The sequence below is a fragment of the Mastacembelus armatus genome, chromosome 6 (genome assembly GCF_900324485.2).
Source record: "Mastacembelus armatus chromosome 6, fMasArm1.2, whole genome shotgun sequence".
Classification (NCBI taxonomy): Eukaryota; Metazoa; Chordata; class Actinopteri; order Synbranchiformes; family Mastacembelidae; genus Mastacembelus; species Mastacembelus armatus.
The window spans coordinates 17,520,565-17,539,449 of record NC_046638.1 but is presented as its reverse complement, the minus strand read 5'-3'; the positions used below and the strand labels follow the sequence as shown (position 1 = coordinate 17,539,449).

General features: G+C 40.4%; 2 protein-coding genes across 5 annotated transcripts; one reads left to right on the top strand and one right to left on the bottom strand.

Annotated features, from left to right (window-relative positions):
* Window positions 1–779: 779 nt before the first annotated feature.
* exosc6 (exosome component 6) lies at window positions 780–2,800 on the bottom strand. 3 transcript variants are annotated; one of them, XM_026311988.1, is made up of 3 exons: window positions 2,441–2,800; window positions 1,416–1,992; window positions 780–847 (listed from the first exon to the last, which is right to left on the bottom strand). In XM_026311988.1, exons 1-2 carry the CDS (start codon window positions 2,716–2,718, stop codon window positions 1,446–1,448), a joined length of 825 nt encoding a protein of 274 aa, XP_026167773.1. In that variant the 5' UTR covers window positions 2,719–2,800; the 3' UTR covers window positions 780–847; window positions 1,416–1,445. The 3 variants fall into 3 exon arrangements, with proteins under 3 accessions (XP_026167773.1, XP_026167774.1, XP_026167775.1); XM_026311989.1 differs by having other exon boundaries at window positions 792–847; window positions 1,553–1,992; XM_026311990.1 differs by having other exon boundaries at window positions 792–841; window positions 1,553–1,992.
* A 504-nt stretch (window positions 2,801–3,304) lies between these two features.
* Window positions 3,305–17,197, top strand: aars1 (alanyl-tRNA synthetase 1). 2 transcript variants are annotated; one of them, XM_026311539.1, is made up of 20 exons: window positions 3,305–3,408; window positions 4,666–4,823; window positions 4,990–5,178; window positions 5,851–5,996; window positions 6,121–6,312; window positions 7,502–7,646; window positions 8,047–8,192; window positions 8,501–8,609; window positions 9,229–9,379; window positions 9,921–10,045; window positions 10,898–11,042; window positions 11,136–11,314; window positions 11,783–11,896; window positions 12,035–12,241; window positions 12,434–12,618; window positions 14,466–14,574; window positions 15,026–15,139; window positions 15,221–15,427; window positions 15,904–16,017; window positions 16,138–17,197. In XM_026311539.1, exons 2-20 carry the CDS (start codon window positions 4,680–4,682, stop codon window positions 16,315–16,317), a joined length of 2,901 nt encoding a protein of 966 aa, XP_026167324.1. In that variant the 5' UTR covers window positions 3,305–3,408; window positions 4,666–4,679; the 3' UTR covers window positions 16,318–17,197. The 2 variants fall into 2 exon arrangements, with proteins under 2 accessions (XP_026167324.1, XP_026167325.1); XM_026311540.1 differs by having other exon boundaries at window positions 3,314–3,408; window positions 4,659–4,823.
* The last annotated feature ends 1,688 nt before the right edge of the window (window positions 17,198–18,885 follow it).

The window sequence follows — 18,885 nt, the reverse complement described above, 5'->3', positions numbered from 1 at the left end:
GAAATATTTCTTTCTGACCAAATAAAGGAGTACAATGTGCTACTGCATGTGTAATAACACTATACTCTGGAAAAGGACACTTAGACAAGATGTTATGACTGAAAGTGACATACACTGAAGATTGATTCCCAGTGACAATCTACATGATTCCCTGCCTACATCTTGATAGTGAGACCTAGTATTACTCATTCATTATCTATACCTGCTTATTCCTAATTAGGGTCACAGGGAGCCTCCCACTATTATCTCTATTTTTATTTTTTTATCTTCGCTGTCTCTGTGGGTTTTATCTAAATGCTCTGGTTTATTCCCACACTCCACAAAGCTCCCTGACAGCTCAACACACTGCTAAAAGACAAAACCAAATACAGAAATGCATTGCAACAAGAGAAAACAACCAAATAGAGAAAGTTTGAGCATGCTGGCTGTCAGCCTAAATGATGAGGCGTCATGATTGGGCAGTAGTTCTGTATTTTCTATCCTGAATTTCTCTAGGAAATGCTTTATGACAGGTGTTGTCTCCAGGATGCACTGCTCAGGTATGGCCAGATGAAGTCCTACATTCCTCTCTGAAGGTCTTTAAGACAACTAGTTGTAGAGAAAAATCTCACCTCCATCTGCTTTGTCTCCAGCTGACTACTACGTTCATGGATAGTTTGCCCCACGTTGTGTGTATATATGTATATATATATATATATATATATATATATATATAGAGAGAGAGAGATATAGGCCCTCAGATGTTTGCTGCTTACTTACTTACTCCTGTGAGGTGAGTCCTCCACTGCAGCTGCTTCTCTGCTCCATCAGGGTGTTGTGAAGGAGGGCAGTATTAATGAAGCTATATCTTCCACAGGAGGAAAAAAAAAATGAGAAGACTAAAGGCACAAGAATACAACTGGAGAATGATAAAAAAAACATTTCAAAAGAAAAACGTTTGAGCATGATATTATGGTAGACATACATGCAGCTCTTGCTTGCAAATTTCACATTTGTGCTCACAACTTAGATATTTCCACATGCAAATTGTTAAATTGTATAGGTTTATATTTTTCACCTTGTGTTATAACGCCCTCTAATTTTGAAATTGAGTACTGTCATACTCTGTCTGAGGGAATCCTGTGTAACACAAGAGCCTCCTGTGGAACTCAATATTTTGATTAGCCGACCGATTCTTCCACACATAGGAGTCCCGGGGTATATGTCAGGTGTCATGCACTTCGTATGTTGTATCATTACAATATGAGGAACTATTGCAGATGTGCAATCTCATTATTCTAATCTAATTTATAAGCAAGTACACTAAATTATTTACACAGAAAACACAGCTAAATATGTTTAATCAGTTTTCATTTGAAGAACATATACAAAAATATATAAAATGGTTATGTTTTTAAAGTAAGGACTGGAGAAACCTTAAGGTGAACTATTTGTTAATGAGTCTCTCAGCTCTCTGATGGTGGTGGAGCAGCCTTGTGCACAGCACTGGACAGGGCTTGCTGGATTACAGGATACAGTTTATAGCATCCCTCAATGCAGGTCCGAACCCCACCTGTAAGCGTCTCTTCAGTCATTTCTCCATCTGACTGCAGCCCAGAAATCTGGTTCAGGCTGGGGAGGAATGCAACAGTCAGACCGCCCTGGTTCCCGCTGCTGACTGAGCTGCAATTGTTTTCTTCTATGTAAGAAGGGTCAGCCATGTAGGAATCTCCATCCTGGCGGATGGAACAACCAAGCACCAGATCATACATTTCAATCCCTGCATCTGCGAGCGCAAGAGAAGCGCATGTAATGGCATGGGCCAGAACAGAACCACTGTTCTCTAGAACCATCACGTTGACCTCTATCTGAGAGCGGGGGTATTTGTGAAGACACACAGCTGGATGCAGACTCTCATGCAGCATCAAGGAGAGATCCTTGTCTTGGCTCCCCTGAATCCAGGAGCCCCTCTCCGGGCAGGAAAATGGAGCAAAGCGCATGTCAGTAGTCAACCTGGATACACAGAGAAAACAGTTTTGTGGTCTTCATAGACTCCTTCTACAAAGCAATTACAACACAGTGCAATAGAGAAACATGCCTGTGGGTAATGATTTTTCATCATAGGGCAAGCATTAATATGTGTCCTCTAATAACAATGTATATAACGTTACGTTGATATAACAGCAGCGTCACATGGCATGTTTCAAGTAAATAACGCAGCCAGAAGCTTTTTTTTTGACCTGCTATATGTTGTTGGATCTGGGTGTCATTTTGTAGATAATTACTTGTTCTGTTTTGCTCTTATGTAATTCTGGTCCTTCAGCGCCTGTTGTTTAGTTTTGTCTTAGGGTACATATTTCACTGTCAAGTTTTTACATCAGTGGAGCCAGAAAAGAAAATGTGTTGTAGAAAAACAGATTAATTATAGGATAAACAATAAATAACCCAAAACACCACACACCTGCCACATTTCATATCAGTCTCATCTTTCCGTTCTGTTTCTCTTGGGCCATAAACGCAGCACATCAGTTTGGTGTTTCCAGCCTCGATGTAGGCAGAGCCTTTCGCTTGGCTAACCAGCCCGCACCGAACAAACACCGGCCGGACGTCCACCTGGTCCCGCTGCCGACCGTCCGCTCTGGGGCCGTGCAACGGGACAGCTGCTGCTGGTCTGCAAAAATACAGAGACGGACTCTGGGACACCTCTGGGCCGCGTACTCGTTTGGTATCGGTCGGCATGTTGCAGTTATAGGACACGGACTGGACAAGTTGGCAACAGTATGCAACGCGTGTGCAGAGGTCCGGCACAAAACCAGTCCCCCTGGAAACACAGCGAGCAGATAAATGATTCCCCCGGTGCGCAGCAGTGTAGAAAACCACACACAACCGCACCAAACTAAAACTAATACAATAAAACCTGCTCCCATGGCTCTTACAATGTTTAGCTTTTTACTGTTATATATGACGTGAATCAATACAGTTTGTGTACTTCAGTGAGTGAAAACCCCCACTGTATGAGGTGGCAGCAATAAACAATATTATTTCATCATCCATTATGTGACTACAGGCCAGAAATACCAGCCATACTCCAACCAGCTAATTAAAAGTAGGAAGCATAACTGAGGAAATCTTGACTGAATCTTTTATTGACGCGTTTTATTCAATAGAACCACTCTGCACCGCTGTCACTTACATTGCATCAGCCAAGCGGCGAGCTTAGTAACATCATGTGGCGGGCTCGGCTATGATTGACAGCAATCTTATCCAATAGAGGAGGACGTTTGGTGACGCACCCCTGAGGCCGAACCAATAGAAGGCTGCCATGGGCGTGTTCCGCAGCTGTGTGTTCCTCTTGGTCGAGTGGTGTGGGCTAACACGGTGTGTTTGGAGGAGTACTGTCTGATTCATTCTGTGGGAATAGCGACTTCTGTGAGTATTGTCGTTCGCTGAAGTGTTGTTAACATAGATGGTTTTCATCATACCCTTCTCTAAAGTAGGTTTTCTGTCACAACTGTGCGCTGAAATCCTTCTGTCGAGCTGAACATACAGCTGTAAGCGTTAGCATGCTAACGTCATCTTGTCATGCTAACAGTTTACAGTCTGAGGATGACAAAATAAAATAACATGGCACAGTTTTTGGATGCAGCTTGAGATAAATGATGTCTGTCATGATTGGCACGGTTTTATGGCACCACCTCATGTGGGCTTATTTACAGCAGAAATGCGAGGGCATATTATTAGATCCCGAGAAGAGGAAATTAACCCCTAAGAGTGAGGATATGGCTCAGTTTGGTGTGTATTGGTGAGCACAGACAGACACACACACACAGATAATGCTGACTAACTTTGACTTGGTTTATGTACAGATTCCATCTCGTAGCTCCAGTCTCTTGTTGTCAGCAGTTACTTTTTGTCCATGATGGTTTTAGTGGAGGCTTGTCTGCCACACAGTAAGGCTTTTTACTCTAACACGCCAGTTTGTTCTGCTGTATGTTCTGGACAGAGGTTGAATGAGGAAAGACATTATGCTTTTTCTGCAGCTCAAGGCTGTGTCCTCAGATTGGCAACGTGTTACATTTACAAAATAAAGTTGTTGCCAGTATCAGAGCAGACAACTTCAATCAGGTTTGTCCCACAGAAACATTTGTTGTTGAACAGGACTGGTTGGACAGGGCAACTGTTCACCCTCTCGAGTTTGCGGTCTGCAGACACCTCCCAGGTTTGTGCTGGCACATTCTAGACTGGGCGTTAGAATCAGACACATATTTAATTTGGTGAAAAATCACAGCTTTTTGCCTTTCCTCTTATTTCTTTGCTGCGTTTGAGAAGGAAAGCGTTTGCTTTATCTGTTTTTTTACAAAGTACAACCATAAAAACATAAGAATCAAGTCCAGAAAAAGGAACAGTTTAGTAAAAGTTTCAACAACATAAAATTGTGTTGAAACATTCAACCAGAGAGGGCAGTAAAACACTACTTTTCAGCCTAGGGTTTGTCTACACCTTAATTTGTCACATGCTTAGGCCAGTTTCAGTTTTTTTATTGCCGTGTTGTTGGGTGTAGTAGTTATTTGCATATATAAATGTTCCTGTTCTCACAGTCCACCAGGGATCATGGAACTAAATAAAAAGTGTCTGTTACCCTTGAGAAGTATGTTGGATACATGTATTGTTTTTTTTTCTGTTCAGAGAGCTGATTCAGGATGGACTCCTCTTTGACTGCAGCTCAAATCCGTGAGAAGTTTATTGACTTCTTCCGTCACCATGAGCACCAGTACGTCCATTCATCATCCACCATCCCGCTGGATGACCCCACGCTGCTTTTCGCCAATGCTGGCATGAACCAGGTACTCTGTTCAAGCTTCTCCACAATTTTCCCAAATGTCTCTTTCTCTTTCACTCCTTCAGGCTGGTGCTTTAAGATGTTTTGACTCTGTGCTGAAATAGCTATTTTACTTGTCAATTATTTTTAGACAAGTATAACTTTATAAGCTTTTTATACACCCTTTGTAGTTCAAACCCATCTTCCTCAACACCATCGATCCGTCCCACCCTATGGCCAGGCTGCGTCGTGCAGCCAACACCCAAAAGTGTATTCGTGCAGGAGGCAAACACAATGACTTGGATGATGTGGGTAAAGATGTGTACCACCACACCTTCTTCGAGATGCTGGGGTCCTGGTCCTTTGGGGACTACTTCAAGGTATTACCTTGTCATCCTGTTCGGCTGTGTTACTTCTTTGACACCTTAGCACTACTACTAGTGGTGTAATACCATTATTGAGACACAAAACACATTCGCCATGTTTGTTAGACCTCATAGATACAAACCGTGTTATGTTAAGTTCCATTAAATTAAAAAAAAAAAAAGCTTCTAATAACATAGGATATGTTTTAATGCGATGTCATATTTTATAGTGCAAGACAGTACACTAGTAAGAACCGTGTTTTTGAGGCCATCGAAAGTAAAGTCTCAGAACTGAAACATTTATTGAACAGCCCTGACTCAGCTTTATGCAGAATGCAGCGGAAAAGTGCAGCTTTACACACTTTGCTACTGCTCACATGTAGTCTATCTGCACAGGAGAGCCTTACATAAGCCTAATAAAGATGAATGTTAAGTCATGTTGGTGCAGTGAGAATTAACCATGAATATAAGTGACTCTTTTTGTCATTTATGTAGGAATCAACCCTAAACTGAATATATATTTAAATTATAATCAATTAAAATAAAATGTATCCTTTTCAATTAAATATTATGCTATCACCACATTACCACATTCAGTGTTTCTCGGTGTAACAAATTATACTTCTGTCTTATTGCGCTGTCATTCTTCCCTTTGCTCATGCTGCATTTTCCCACTTCCCTCTGCAGCACCTGGCCTGTAAGATGGCCTTGGAGCTGCTGACCCAGGAGTTTGGTATTTCTATAGATCGGCTGTATGTCACATACTTTGGGGGTAACGATGAAGCAGGCCTGGAGCCTGACCTGGAGTGTAAACAGATTTGGATTGACTTGGGGTGAGTGTTGCTTGGGATAGACATGTCTTAGTGGGCATGTCAGATGATGGCATGTGCTCTGGGTTTGAGTAACTTTTACATAAGTTACATTCAGTAAACCCTTTGTGTATTCTCTGTCTCTCAGGATGGAGGAGTGTCGTATCCTGCCAGGCAGCATGAAGGATAACTTCTGGGAGATGGGAGATACCGGCCCATGCGGTCCCTGCAGTGAGATCCACTATGACCGCATCGGAGGAAGAGACGCCTCTCATCTGGTAAACATGGATGATCCCAACGTGCTGGAGATCTGGAACCTGGTGTTCATCCAGTTCAACAGGTAAAAGACTTGCACTGCTCAGGGCACATTTATAGATCTTCAAGGGGACCGTATGTTTACTACACAGTTCAATTTATCAATGCAGACATGCTGTATAATACTGTGATTGCATTTCTAAGGAGATGTAGACCAAATTATTGTTTTGTGGAAATGCTCATAGGGCCTGTTTCATTTTCATATTGTTCATGTGTTTTCTGGTCAAGTTGACATTGTTATCCACAAAGAGATGTTTTGCAAAAACATGGCTGATTATGACATTGCAACTCGACCTCATAGTATGGATAATAGCAGACAGGTAGAAAAAAGACAAAAGCTTATATACTATACTTATTGTACAATACACAAGGACAGCACATGGAGTGCTATTTTACTCCTCTTCATTCTGAGTCGGTGCACATTGTGTTGACTTGGTCACCAAATATTTAGCTTTAAATATGTACCTTCTAACACACTTTGTTGGTAGTGGTTTAGCTTTAGGTTTCCTGCCAAAATCACTTTCACCATTTTTTAAAATCCTGTAGTTGGTTTGCCTTGCTTTCCCACCACAAATGAACTTCACCAGAGTTGATGTTAAAAGTAAAAAGTAGACTTAAAGTAGACTCTACTTTTAAGTAGAGTTAAAAGTAGACTCAGATCCGCCCCTTCAGGTGATTTCAGTGTGGCTGTTTGGTTATCAGCAATTTACAGCTTCTACTACAGCACAAAGAAACTAAAGTAAACGAGATGTGCATGAAAACACCCCAACTGCTGCTCTGTCTGGGTTCTCTGGTTTTATGGCTACTGCAGCTGTAAGATGCGTCAAAACGTAGCCATTTCTGTGGTTTATGTAAACTATTAATCAAAGTACACCCTTTGTCCTGATCTGTTTTGGTGCAATATGCTATAATATGCAGTGGCTGTCAATATGCAAATAAATTCTTGAAAGGGACCTTTAATTATTTAGAATTGTAAAAAGAACTGATAGGAGGCTCAGAACAGAAATGATATTAGGTTTAACAAAACTGTATCATCATCATCCTAAAAGTAACTATTAAGTTTGTTTTTGGAGTGGAACAGTATATGTTTTGCAAAATTCAAACACATGCGGGCATTAACAAAAATATGTGTTCTCTAATTACAAGAAAGCAACTGCATTCATTTATTGTGAACTAGTGTTTGTAAATATTATTTCCTGTTCCATCCTACACAGAGAGTCAGAGACAGAGCTGAAGCCACTGCCTAAAAAAAGCATTGACACAGGGATGGGTCTGGAGCGCCTGGTATCCGTACTGCAGAACAAGATGTCCAACTATGACACAGACCTCTTCATCCCATACTTTGAAGCCATTCAGAAGGTACTGAAGTTCCCCAGATGCATCTGTTTACTTTCTTCAAAGCCTGTTGGGTAATTGCCACATTATAGGAATCAGCTAGTAGATCAGTACTGGAAGTTAACACCTGCAACACCTTCAACATAAGACTAGTGCACAGCTTCTAACTAACGAGTCAGTTCTAACTCAGTTCTGCTTTAATTAAGAGTTCATGAAATCTACTTAGCACATGGAGAGTGGTAAACAGCAGATTGTATTAAGTGATATATAATTGCAGAAACATTCAATGTGACCAAAACTACTGACAAGAGACTAAGCCTAAACATAATTGTTGGATCACCATTACAACAGTGTCTGCTTTGGCACAAATAAGACTGTTAAGTAACATCTGTGGCTGAGTTAAAGCATATTTTGTTTGTTTCAGGGTACAGGTGCTCGACTTTATACTGGTAAAGTAGGTGTCGAGGATACTGACGGCATTGACATGGCTTACCGTGTGCTGGCTGACCACGCCCGCACCATCACCATCGCCTTATCAGATGGCGGTCGGCCTGACAACACAGGAAGAGGGTAAGACTATTATTATATATATTTCAGAGCAAAAAAAAAAAAACAGGGAGGTACAAACTGAAAGAAATCAGAAGCATAGACGGCATCTGTAGTGGCACACAGCATACTATAATGTGTGAGTGCTCAACACGTTTTGAGTGTCTGACTATAGAAATTTGACATATGCTAAACTAGTATACTGAATGTACTTTCAGAATACATACAGGACATGTTAATACTTCAAAACTACTGACTGGAAGTGCAATGTTTTTGCAGTACATCGTTACATACATTACTTCCTTGTAATGTTTTGTTTCCATCACATTTAGCTATGTGTTGAGGAGGATCCTGCGTCGTGCAGTCCGTTATTCCCACGAGAAGCTGGGAGCTCAGAAGGGCTTTTTTGCCTCTCTGGTGGATGTGGTGGTTGATTCCCTGGTGAGATTTTCTTTCTTAACATGCCATGTTTTATTCTACTGGATCCTTTGTCCTTGAAATGTTAACAAGCTATAAATTTAAATCATATTGACCCACATAGTTTATTTAAATATAAAACCTGTTGTTTGCAAACAGAAGTACTGTATGTTATCACATTCTACTACATTACAATGGAAATGAGAAAAGTTTGGTCAGGATTCTCTTTATCCTAAATGTTTTAAACTAGTTTATTCTTTTGAGTGACATTTTTAATAGTATGGTCTCTCTGAATTGGGCTTTTGGCCTTGGTCTTCAATCAGTCTCACTATTTACATGGACTCTTCTTTCTTTATTATCAGACTATGGAGGTTTTGACATCCTTGTTTGTGAAGTTGATCAATAAAATTGCTTTGTATTCCTTTACCATTCCACAAAATTGTCCAAATTAATGATTTCAAGTTAAATGCACCCCAGTAGGGACATATCACATTCAGTTCATGACCAATGTTATAAATATTAACATCTGTATTTATTCTTTATTTTACTATCTCCTCTCTACCATTACTATTTAATATCTTCTGACACCTCTGCCTCTTTTGGTCTGTCCTTTAACTGATCTTTATTCATTTTCATCCTCCAGGGTGATGCATTTCCAGAGTTGAAGAAAGACCCAGAAATGGTGAAGGACATTATTAACGAGGAGGAGTCACAGTTCCTCAAAACCCTCAGCAGGGGGCGCCGTATCCTTGATAGGAAGATTATGAGTCTAGGAGACAGCAAGACCATTCCAGGTGAGATACATCTGATGAGCAGCTTGTTTTATGCTGGTAATTCTAGTGGAGAGCAGTCAGGTTTATTTTATGGTATTATTGTGTGATACTGCTTCCAAGTACGGTATATCTGCAGTATTTGCTATCAATTATCCTCTTTCTTTAACCCTTGTCTTTTCTATCCGAATCTAGCTCCCTTCACCACTCACACCACCTGCTTGCTCCTTTTTTTCCTTTTGATGCAGTCCATGTGTTTTTGGCATTATGGATAGCTCTTGCTTCTTTCTTTCAGTGGTTTAACTGTCATGCACAACTTCTGAGGTCTTTTTAAAATATATATTTTAAAAAAGTTATTTAAAGGAAAAAGAGCAAATGGTTATAAAGGTTAAAATCTTAATAACCATTGTTTCAGATTCCCGGGACACTGTACTGTCTTTCTCTTGACAGATTGTCAGGATGCCTCACTGAAAATATTCAGTGTTGGAAATACCATAACAGCACAAAGTTATTTCAGAGACATCTCCAAACATATCAAGTAGCTTTTTCTGTGTGTTGTCTCCAGGTGACACAGCATGGCTGTTGTATGACACATATGGTTTCCCACTGGACCTGACCTCCCTCATTGCAGAGGAGAAGGGCATGCAGGTGGACCTGGTCGCCTTCGAGGAGGAGAAGAAGGCAGCACAGGTAAGATGATGAAAGTAGTGGTGGAGGAAAGTGAAAGAAACCATCTTATATTCACTGTTTTAATTCGACCTGCTCTTTGAGAGGAATCATCATTGAGCTGTGTTTTGTGTCCGCTCTTGTGGGCACACTTTTTTTTGTCTTGTGTCAGCATTCTCCAGTATTGCACTGTAAGTCAGAATCAGGAGTCGTGCACCTGCTGTTTAAATAAACCCTCATTTACTTTACAACCCAGTGCTATTCCCTTGTTGATTGATTCAGCCTAAGCTATTTCCTGCATGTTACATTTAAAGTTTATTCACATTTTTAACCCTTTCATATTAAAAAAAAAAACATTTATGGAGAAATAAACATGAAAAACTCTGAATATTAATAAGAACTGAAGATTGTAACAGTAATAGGATGTACTCCATGGGTGTTGAATGACTTAAGATTGTATAGGTGCACCTTATAAAATAAAATGGAAACTCCACAGTACAAATACAGAAGTGTGAGAGTGTAAGAAGTGTCATTATACAAGTGACATGAACCAAAGGTGTGGATGTAGACTGGAGTATTCTTGCCATATGTGTTCTTATTTTAAAAAAAATGTGTGTTGAGTAAAAAAAAAAAAGTACATTTTTGGTGGATCATGGTCATGGTTAGTACCTTACCCAGTTTAAAACGTCACCTCTATACAAAATTAAAAGACAGATTAGGAAATTTAAATGGATTTGCTTCTACTAGCAATAATTATTTCACTTTTCAAATGATATTTCATTCATTTCTCTTTAAAAAGTTTAAAAATTTGACTCCAGTGAAGTGAACTCATTTAAGTGTTGTAGACTGAATGACAACAGAAGCTTGTGTGTGTAGCTAAAGTCCCAGGGCAAAGGCGCAGGAGATGAGGACCACATCATGCTGGACATCTATGCCATTGAAGAGCTGAGAAACAAGAGTGTACCTGCCACAGACGACTCTCCCAAATACAAATACACTTCGGATGAAAACGGCAACTATGGTTAGTGATAAACATTTTTACAAATACACTGTAGTATTGTGGGACGTTTATATCCAGGACATTAAGGCACATGTATCCTGTTTGTGTCATCAGAGTTTCAGCAGGCCTCATCCACAGTGCTGGCCCTGCGTCATGACCGTGCCTTCTGCGATGAAGTGACCACTGGTCAGGAGTGCGGTGTGCTGCTGGACAAGACGTCCTTCTACGCTGAGCAGGGCGGACAGACATTTGACGAGGGCTACATGCTTCGAGAGGATGACAACACAGAGGATGTAAGTGTATCTCAATAACTACATAAATATAATGATGAAAACAGAAGCCCTCATTAGGATAATTGTCAGTAGGTGTTGGTGCGTGTCAACAACAAAGTAGTCGTTTGCAGGTAAACTGAAAAGTTCAGATATCTGCCAAAGCTAAAATGAAATCACCTTTTTGTGAATTTTAACTGGGGAGAAATAACAATTACACTATCTATCTTAAAAAATGACCCTTGGTCGGTGTTGAACATTTCTTTGAACTGGAGTGGTGAGTCTGATATTGGAAATCTTGCCTGCAGGCAAACAGACCCTCTGCTATGTGACTACCAAATGAAATATCACAATTCTGAACAGATGAAAGATAATAAAAATTTCTCCTTTGTCTTGTCTGAGTGAGAACCAAAGGGCTTCAAAGCACATTCATTATTTTCTAATAATTCTCATATTTGCTCTTTTATTTATTTATTTTGTTGTTGTTTACAGCGGATGGAGTTCACAGTGAAGAATACACAGGTTAGAGGAGGCTACGTTCTCCATGTGGGGACAGTCTATGGAACTCTGAAGGTTGGAGACCGTGTCACCTTACATGTAGATGAGGTGAGAGGAATCACAGGATTTAAAAGATTGGTTTTACCATTGAAGCAAGGTGACCTAATGCATAATGTTTATTATTCATGAGGGAAGTTGTTTCTGGATACAGCTCCGAGTCCTTTATCTGACAAATATCCTTTTCAGGCTCGTCGTAGGCCCATCATGAGCAACCACACCGCCACACACATCCTTAACTTTGCTCTGCGGGGGGTTCTGGGGGAGGCAGACCAGAGGGGCTCCCTGGTTGCCCCTGACCGCCTGCGCTTTGACTTCACCGCTAAAGGTGCCCTGACCACAGAGCAGGTCCGCCAGGCAGAGGAGATGGCCTGTGCCATGATAAGAGATGCTAAGGTCAGTAGGATATTACACATGAAATAATCCCACACAGTGGTGTGAGGTGAAAATATAATAGTTTGTACCACACAGAGTTTCACATGGTCTTTCCTTTTCCATAGCAACTGATGTTTATTTAATCAGTTCATCAGGAAATAATTATAAACATTTAATTACTTAACTATCCATCCCATATTTTGTTCTCTCCAGCCTGTGTATGCCATGGAAGCCTCCCTAGCTGAAGCCAAAGCCATTCAGGGTCTGCGTGCTGTTTTTGATGAGACCTATCCTGACCCTGTCCGAGTTGTGTCTATCGGCATCCCTGTTCAGGACCTGCTAGATGACCCCAACAGTGCTGCTGGTTCCCTCACCTCCATAGAGTTCTGTGGTGGAACGTGAGTATGAAGCTTTGGTTCTTTCCTTATGCATTTCTGCCTACTTGTTCAAAGAGAAGAAAACCAGCCTGTCACAGTGAACTTCTCCATGTTAATCTGAACGAGTTTTAATCCAGCTCTTCTTTGAGTACTGTTTTGGACCTAAATGTCAGCTGTGACCCATAATGAGTTATGTGGATTGTTACCTTTTTTTTTCTTTTTTTTTTAATACGGAAAATTGTGTCATATTTAAGCACATACTTGGTCTGTACATGTCAGGAAATGTGGGTTGAATGAATTTACATTTCCCATTTTCAGTCCTGTCAGGTGTAAAGCAGTCTTATGTACAGCTATATTTAAGTAAAGACCATCTCAAAAGATACCAGCAGCATTACCAACACTATATTGTGTCTAATATCAATAAGGTTAATAGGACATTGATGAGTTTTTGGTTAATATTTCAGTTTTGGTTTTTACATTGCTAAGTGGTGTTAGCATTTAAAATTAATATTGAAAAAAAGTTTCCAAAGGAAAAACAAATAAAATGCAGTCTGGCAGTAAATGAAGTTGGTCTTAAAAAACATATAAAAGTCACTTCAAAACATAAGGTGCATTTCTAATTATATTAATTATAGTCTAAATTAGCCTATGAAGTACATAGGCATAACAACAAGCAGAAGTGCATTACCGAATTTATTAAACGCTTCATCCTCCGTGTGAAGGAAATGACTCTGCCAACTTCAGGGGGGAGGTGAAGTGGGATGTCCTCCTCCTCTCTCAGGTTGTCTGAATGTCGACACTCGCCCCAAACTGTTCATTTGAACAGTGAAAGTGGGAGTTAAAATTAAATGTGCAATTATTGTGACATGCAAAGGTCAGGACTAAGGAACACTCTGTGGAATGCTTTGGATCACTGTCCTGCTGTAGAAGTCAGCCTCTTGACTGACTGCACAATATTTGCATATCGAATTTCCTCCTATTTCATAAAATCCTTTCGTTCCTTTATCTGTACAATATAGATTGTGCCAGTGGCTTTCACACAAACCTGAAGCAGAATATTCCCATCCCCATCCTTAGGGCAAAATTGGAGTTACTGAGTAGGATTTAGTACAGTGCCCAAACCTGTCACGGTTACTTTTTAATCTTTTCTATTTTTCATTAAGTTCATGAAATAAAAAAGTAATGGTGGATTAATATTTGAAGAAAGGCTCATTTTCTAGGTCAATTCAATGTAAGGGTTGAATTTGCTTATTTTACTTTCAATAATAGATCAAATATGTCGTGCACATTGGCAGTCGCACTTTTGAAGGTGAAGTCTTTAAAGGTGAGATACTGTGGCTATGGCTAGCTAAAACTAAAATGAAATGTATATACTGATTTACCATACTATTAGTTGATATCTTGTTAACTTGTCTTCTATATCTTAATACATTTATAATGGAGAAAGCAAACATGTTACTTAGCTTTCAGGTAAAGCTAATGAACAGTAGATAAATTTGCATGAAAGCAGTGACTCCTGTCTGGGCTACAGACACATAATACTTTGATGTAGCTTATTGGGGTTCAGCTAGCTCAAAATCAAGTTTCAACCTGTTCAATTATAAATTATTCTGTTATGTTAAAAATTAGACTCGTCTCTAAATAAATGTCTGCATCCACATCTACTGGCACAGTCCTGTGCTGTTTCAGTTTTTAGTAAACAGTTGTGCTTCCTGATGTTGTCTTTGATGTTAATCTGTAGCTACTTCAAAGAATCCCTAGTTCCTTCGGCTGTGGTTTGCTCTCTCTTGCTTGTGTTTCTCCTTCTCACCTGCCTCCCTCAGTTGTGTAACACTGATGGTAATGTGCCGTTTCTCTTTTATCTGCAGCCATCTGCAGAACTCGGGTCACGCCGCACCGTTTGTCATCGTCTCAGAGGAGGCCATCGCTAAGGGCATCCGCCGCATTGTTGCTGTGACAGGGACAGAGGCCCAGAAGGTCAGGACACAGACACACTGATGCACTTGCTTCCAGTATGAGACTTGTATACACACATCTATAGAAAATTATACAATTAAATGGTCACATATGGTGGTGTGTTTATGGTCAAATGGTCACAATGTTTTTCTGGCACTTAAGCAAAAAAAATTGGAAGATAAATGAAAATGAGTCTTAGACTGAGAGACGATGTACCTTATTTTTGGTCCCTGGTGAGAATAAGCACCCTGGTGATGAAACTTTAATGAAGGTTGTTTTTAACCTGTGGTACACTTGAAGCTGAGAGGAGCACTTTGCATCCCCCCCAAGCCCCAAGGCCAAATTAATCTTTCCTATTTTTAGACAACAATTTCTGTTTGATCCTTTCTTTTTTTTCTTCCTTATCTCGCTGCTCTTTTTGCCCTTGTCTCACTCCTTCCCACTACTCACTCCTCTGTCTCACTTTCCTCAGGCTCAGAGGAAAGCCAATGCCCTGAACCAGTCCCTGTCAGCACTGGGAGATAAGGTGAAGCAGCAGTCTGCCCCAAACAAGGACATTCAGAAAGAGATCGCTGATATGACAGAAGTAAGTCAGTATTTTGTGCAACAAAGACTCTGGAACAGTTCATTCTCTGCTGTGCTGTCAACATGTCGGCCCTCTCTGTAGTCAATAGGCACAGCAGTGATCTCCCAGTGGAAGAAGGATGAGATGAGGGAAACCTTAAAGGGCCTGAAAAAGACCATGGATGACTTGGACCGCGCCTACAAGGCTGACATTCAGAAGAGAGTCCTGGAAAAGACCAAGGAGGTGATTGAAAATAGCCCCAACCAACCGCTGCTCATCATGGAGATGGAGACCGGAGCCTCAGCAAAGGTGAGAGTCAGCAGGATCTCCACAATTCTGTGCATTGAAAAATGGAAAATCAGCATTATTTGCTTAAAGGCATTTCTGCGCATTTTGTGTAATTTTTTATCTCAGATTATATTACCATCTCAATAAGGTGTTGCCCAAAAAACAACATTGTCCATATAGAAGGCCCTCTATAGATACGCAAGGATAAATGTAAATACAAAACCCAGCATCCTGTTTAAAAATGAAAGTGTAAAAGGCATAGAAATTAGTTAATATTTGCAGTGTTCTTCATTTTCTCAGGCATTTTCCCAAAGCTTCCTGCATTGTTATTGCCACTGGACTAAATCAGCTCTGTGGCCCATTCGTTCAGGCCTTGAGACATCTGTAGTGCTGATAAGCAGACTTCATTTCTTTCTTCTCTCCCTATTGTGTCCTTTTCCATCCATCTTTGTTTGTTTTTGTTCTCCTTGCATCCATTCTTCACTTCTCTCTCCCAGGCTCTGAATGAGTCATTGAAGCTGCTGAAGTCAAACTCTCCTCAGACCGCTGCGATGCTCTTCACCGTAGACCCTGATGCTGGCAAGATTACCTGCCTGTGTCAAGTCCCACAGGTAACACCCATTCAGCCATCTCAGTGCTAGGAACCTTTTAGTGCTATTCCATTTACAGATCTAACATCCTTCACCCCCACCCCTTTTTTTTTTTTTTTTTTTAATTTTTCTTTTCTGCAGGACGTGGCCAACCGTGGCCTCAAGGCCAGTGAGTGGGTTCAGGAGTTGTGCCCCCTGCTGGATGGCAAAGGCGGTGGCAAAGACATGTCTGCCCAGGCCACAGGCAGGAACACACAGTGCCTGCAGGAAGCACTACAGGTGGCCAATGAGTTTGCACGGCTCAAACTGGGAGAGAACTAGGAGAAGAGATGGGTTTGTGTGGAAGGTGTTTGAGGAGTCCTGAGCCTGAAATGAGATGCAAATCATTCAGCTTTCTTTTCTCCACCCCCCCTGTTTTTTTTTTTTTTTTTTGGTCAGAAGAGATAAAACAAAACTCCTGGGTTTTCTTGTTTCTGTCATGTTGGTAGGTAACCACTGACACTCAGCCAGCAGTAAATGAGCCACTCTTTTAATTAATTAATTAATTAGACCGACTTGCCCCAGTAAAATTCATCTCTTTGGAAAATGCTTGAATGTATACAAAGGGTCATAAAGCTGTTAAGTGATATACGTTTTACTGTACAACACAGACGATGCAACAAACACTGTAGTTTCTGTCTCCAGGTTCTGTTCTGTGCACGAATTGACTCTTGATAAATTTAGAAATAATCACCCCACTGACTTTGCTGCTTGTTTTGGGCTGCTTTAAACTGCAGCAGCTTTTCCAGCTTCCTGGACCTAACCTCAGTCTGGAAAAGTAAAGTCAGAAGTCAGTCTGGCTCTTAAATAATTTAGGTACAGTCCAATGTTAGCCTCAGTCAACTGGTAGTGAAGGCCCAAGTATCTCTCCTGTAATTGATTGGACTTGAGTTGTACACAGTGTAGCTGTATCATAGTCTTAATCTGCCAATAACAATAAGCCATTATTTTATGCATGTAATATGTCACAGTTTAATTTAGTAAATTAATAATTCATTTGCTGTATAAAATGATCATGAACATGTCTGATAATCTCTGTAACTTCATTTCGCTGACATTTAATACCAATTAAATGCAGCATGTTGAAACTGTCTTTTATCATTGCAGCTGTTCTGTGTCAGAGAAATGCCATAAATAAATGACTGGTAAATGCCAACGTCTTCTTTGTTTTCAAAGGTGTCATTTGTATTGCTGATTCATTTCAGGGAGGTCTTTTAGATCTCATCAGTTCCACTGAAAACTTACGAGATCATTAGATGTGGGACTGAACAAAATGAGATTTATTTCATTGCAGACCTCTGGAAGCATCAACTATTAACTGTCGGTGTGAACTGAGAGGGAATATTGTGCGTTTTTCTCATTTCAGCTGCACTTTCAGCCACTTGGGACCAGCTTAAAGAACTTGTAAACACTGTTCATATGGCGAGCTTGTTAGCAAACGTGTGCATACTTTATTTATCATGGAAGCATTAAACTGGCTCCCAGGATTAAAGGTGAAGCCCCAACACTTTAATCAGAATTGCTTAGGCAAAAATGTTCCCTGGCTACAGTGTCGTGTGGCTTCTTTCTAAATTAGTATTAGAATTAGTATTTAAAAGATAAATAAATGAAACATTGATGATTGACTTTATTTCAAGATCTAGGTGTCCTGTTACCGGTTTTACAGGCATCTTGTTAATCACTATAGCTTATGGAGAAAATGCTTCTGAGCTGCATAAGGTAATACTGAACTTGTTGAAGCGGATCTAATCCCAAGTACAGGACACCACCTCTCTAAGAAAGAAGTACATAACCAAATGTGGCAATAGACAAAGGGATATGTGCATATACTGTACACAACTGTACACAAGCCTCTGCTTATGTTTCATGAAGCTTTTATTTTGTACAATGGCATAAGATACAAAGAGTTTGAGCACATATTATACAGATGTTTCAATGTAGTAAATACATGTGCGTTGCCTTGTCCAAAAGGTCGTCCTACTGAAGATTGTGACATTAAAGCTGGGACTAGACGATGACAGGTCCAGACAGCAGGAAACCACCCTGACCTGGAAAGATCTCACTTATCCAAACCAAGCTAGACCCTCTGAATTCCTGGACTACTCTTCCTACAGTATCCGTTTGTAAGTGTTATGATAAATGTATTCTGTACGAAGCCTTAATCTGCCTTGACAAGTCCAATATTTTCCGCTAATGATTGTAATGTAGTAACACAATAGCTGACAGAAGAATGAGTATTAGCGTTATAATCCACAGAGACGGTCTGATATGTGCAGTCTGCAGCTCAGTGGTTGCTGCTAAAGAGCTGTTTCTGATCAATGCAGACCAGTGAACTGATGAGGACAGAGCTGCCTGGGGCTGTTCTCACCTCAGTCTCAAACACCACAGCGCTCTGGCAACAGCTGCACACAGGCTTGACTGGCAGTGTATTGACCATGATGTATTTGTTCCTTTAAGCTCTTTCTCTAACAGTGAATGAGATTGCTGCCCCTGCTGCAGAAAGCTATTCTCGATTGCCTCAAAATGAAATCAAGCTTTAACAACATAGCAACTGGAAAATAACAGGTTGAGAAGATATGAGCAGTATTAAAGGTATTTTTTAAGACAGCTGTGGTTCCCTTTACCCTGACACAAATTGTTACAGCTACAGACACCGTCTAGATTGTTGTACCCGTTAGATAACACAAATATATCCACTATTCTGAATTTGTGTTCATTTGAAATCAGTAATGAGCTTCTGATTAATATTTTAGCATAATTATGCACAAACTACCACATTTCCCCTTAACACTGCAGTTATTGGACATTTTGGGGAATATGCTCATTTACTTTCTGGCCAAATGAGAAAAC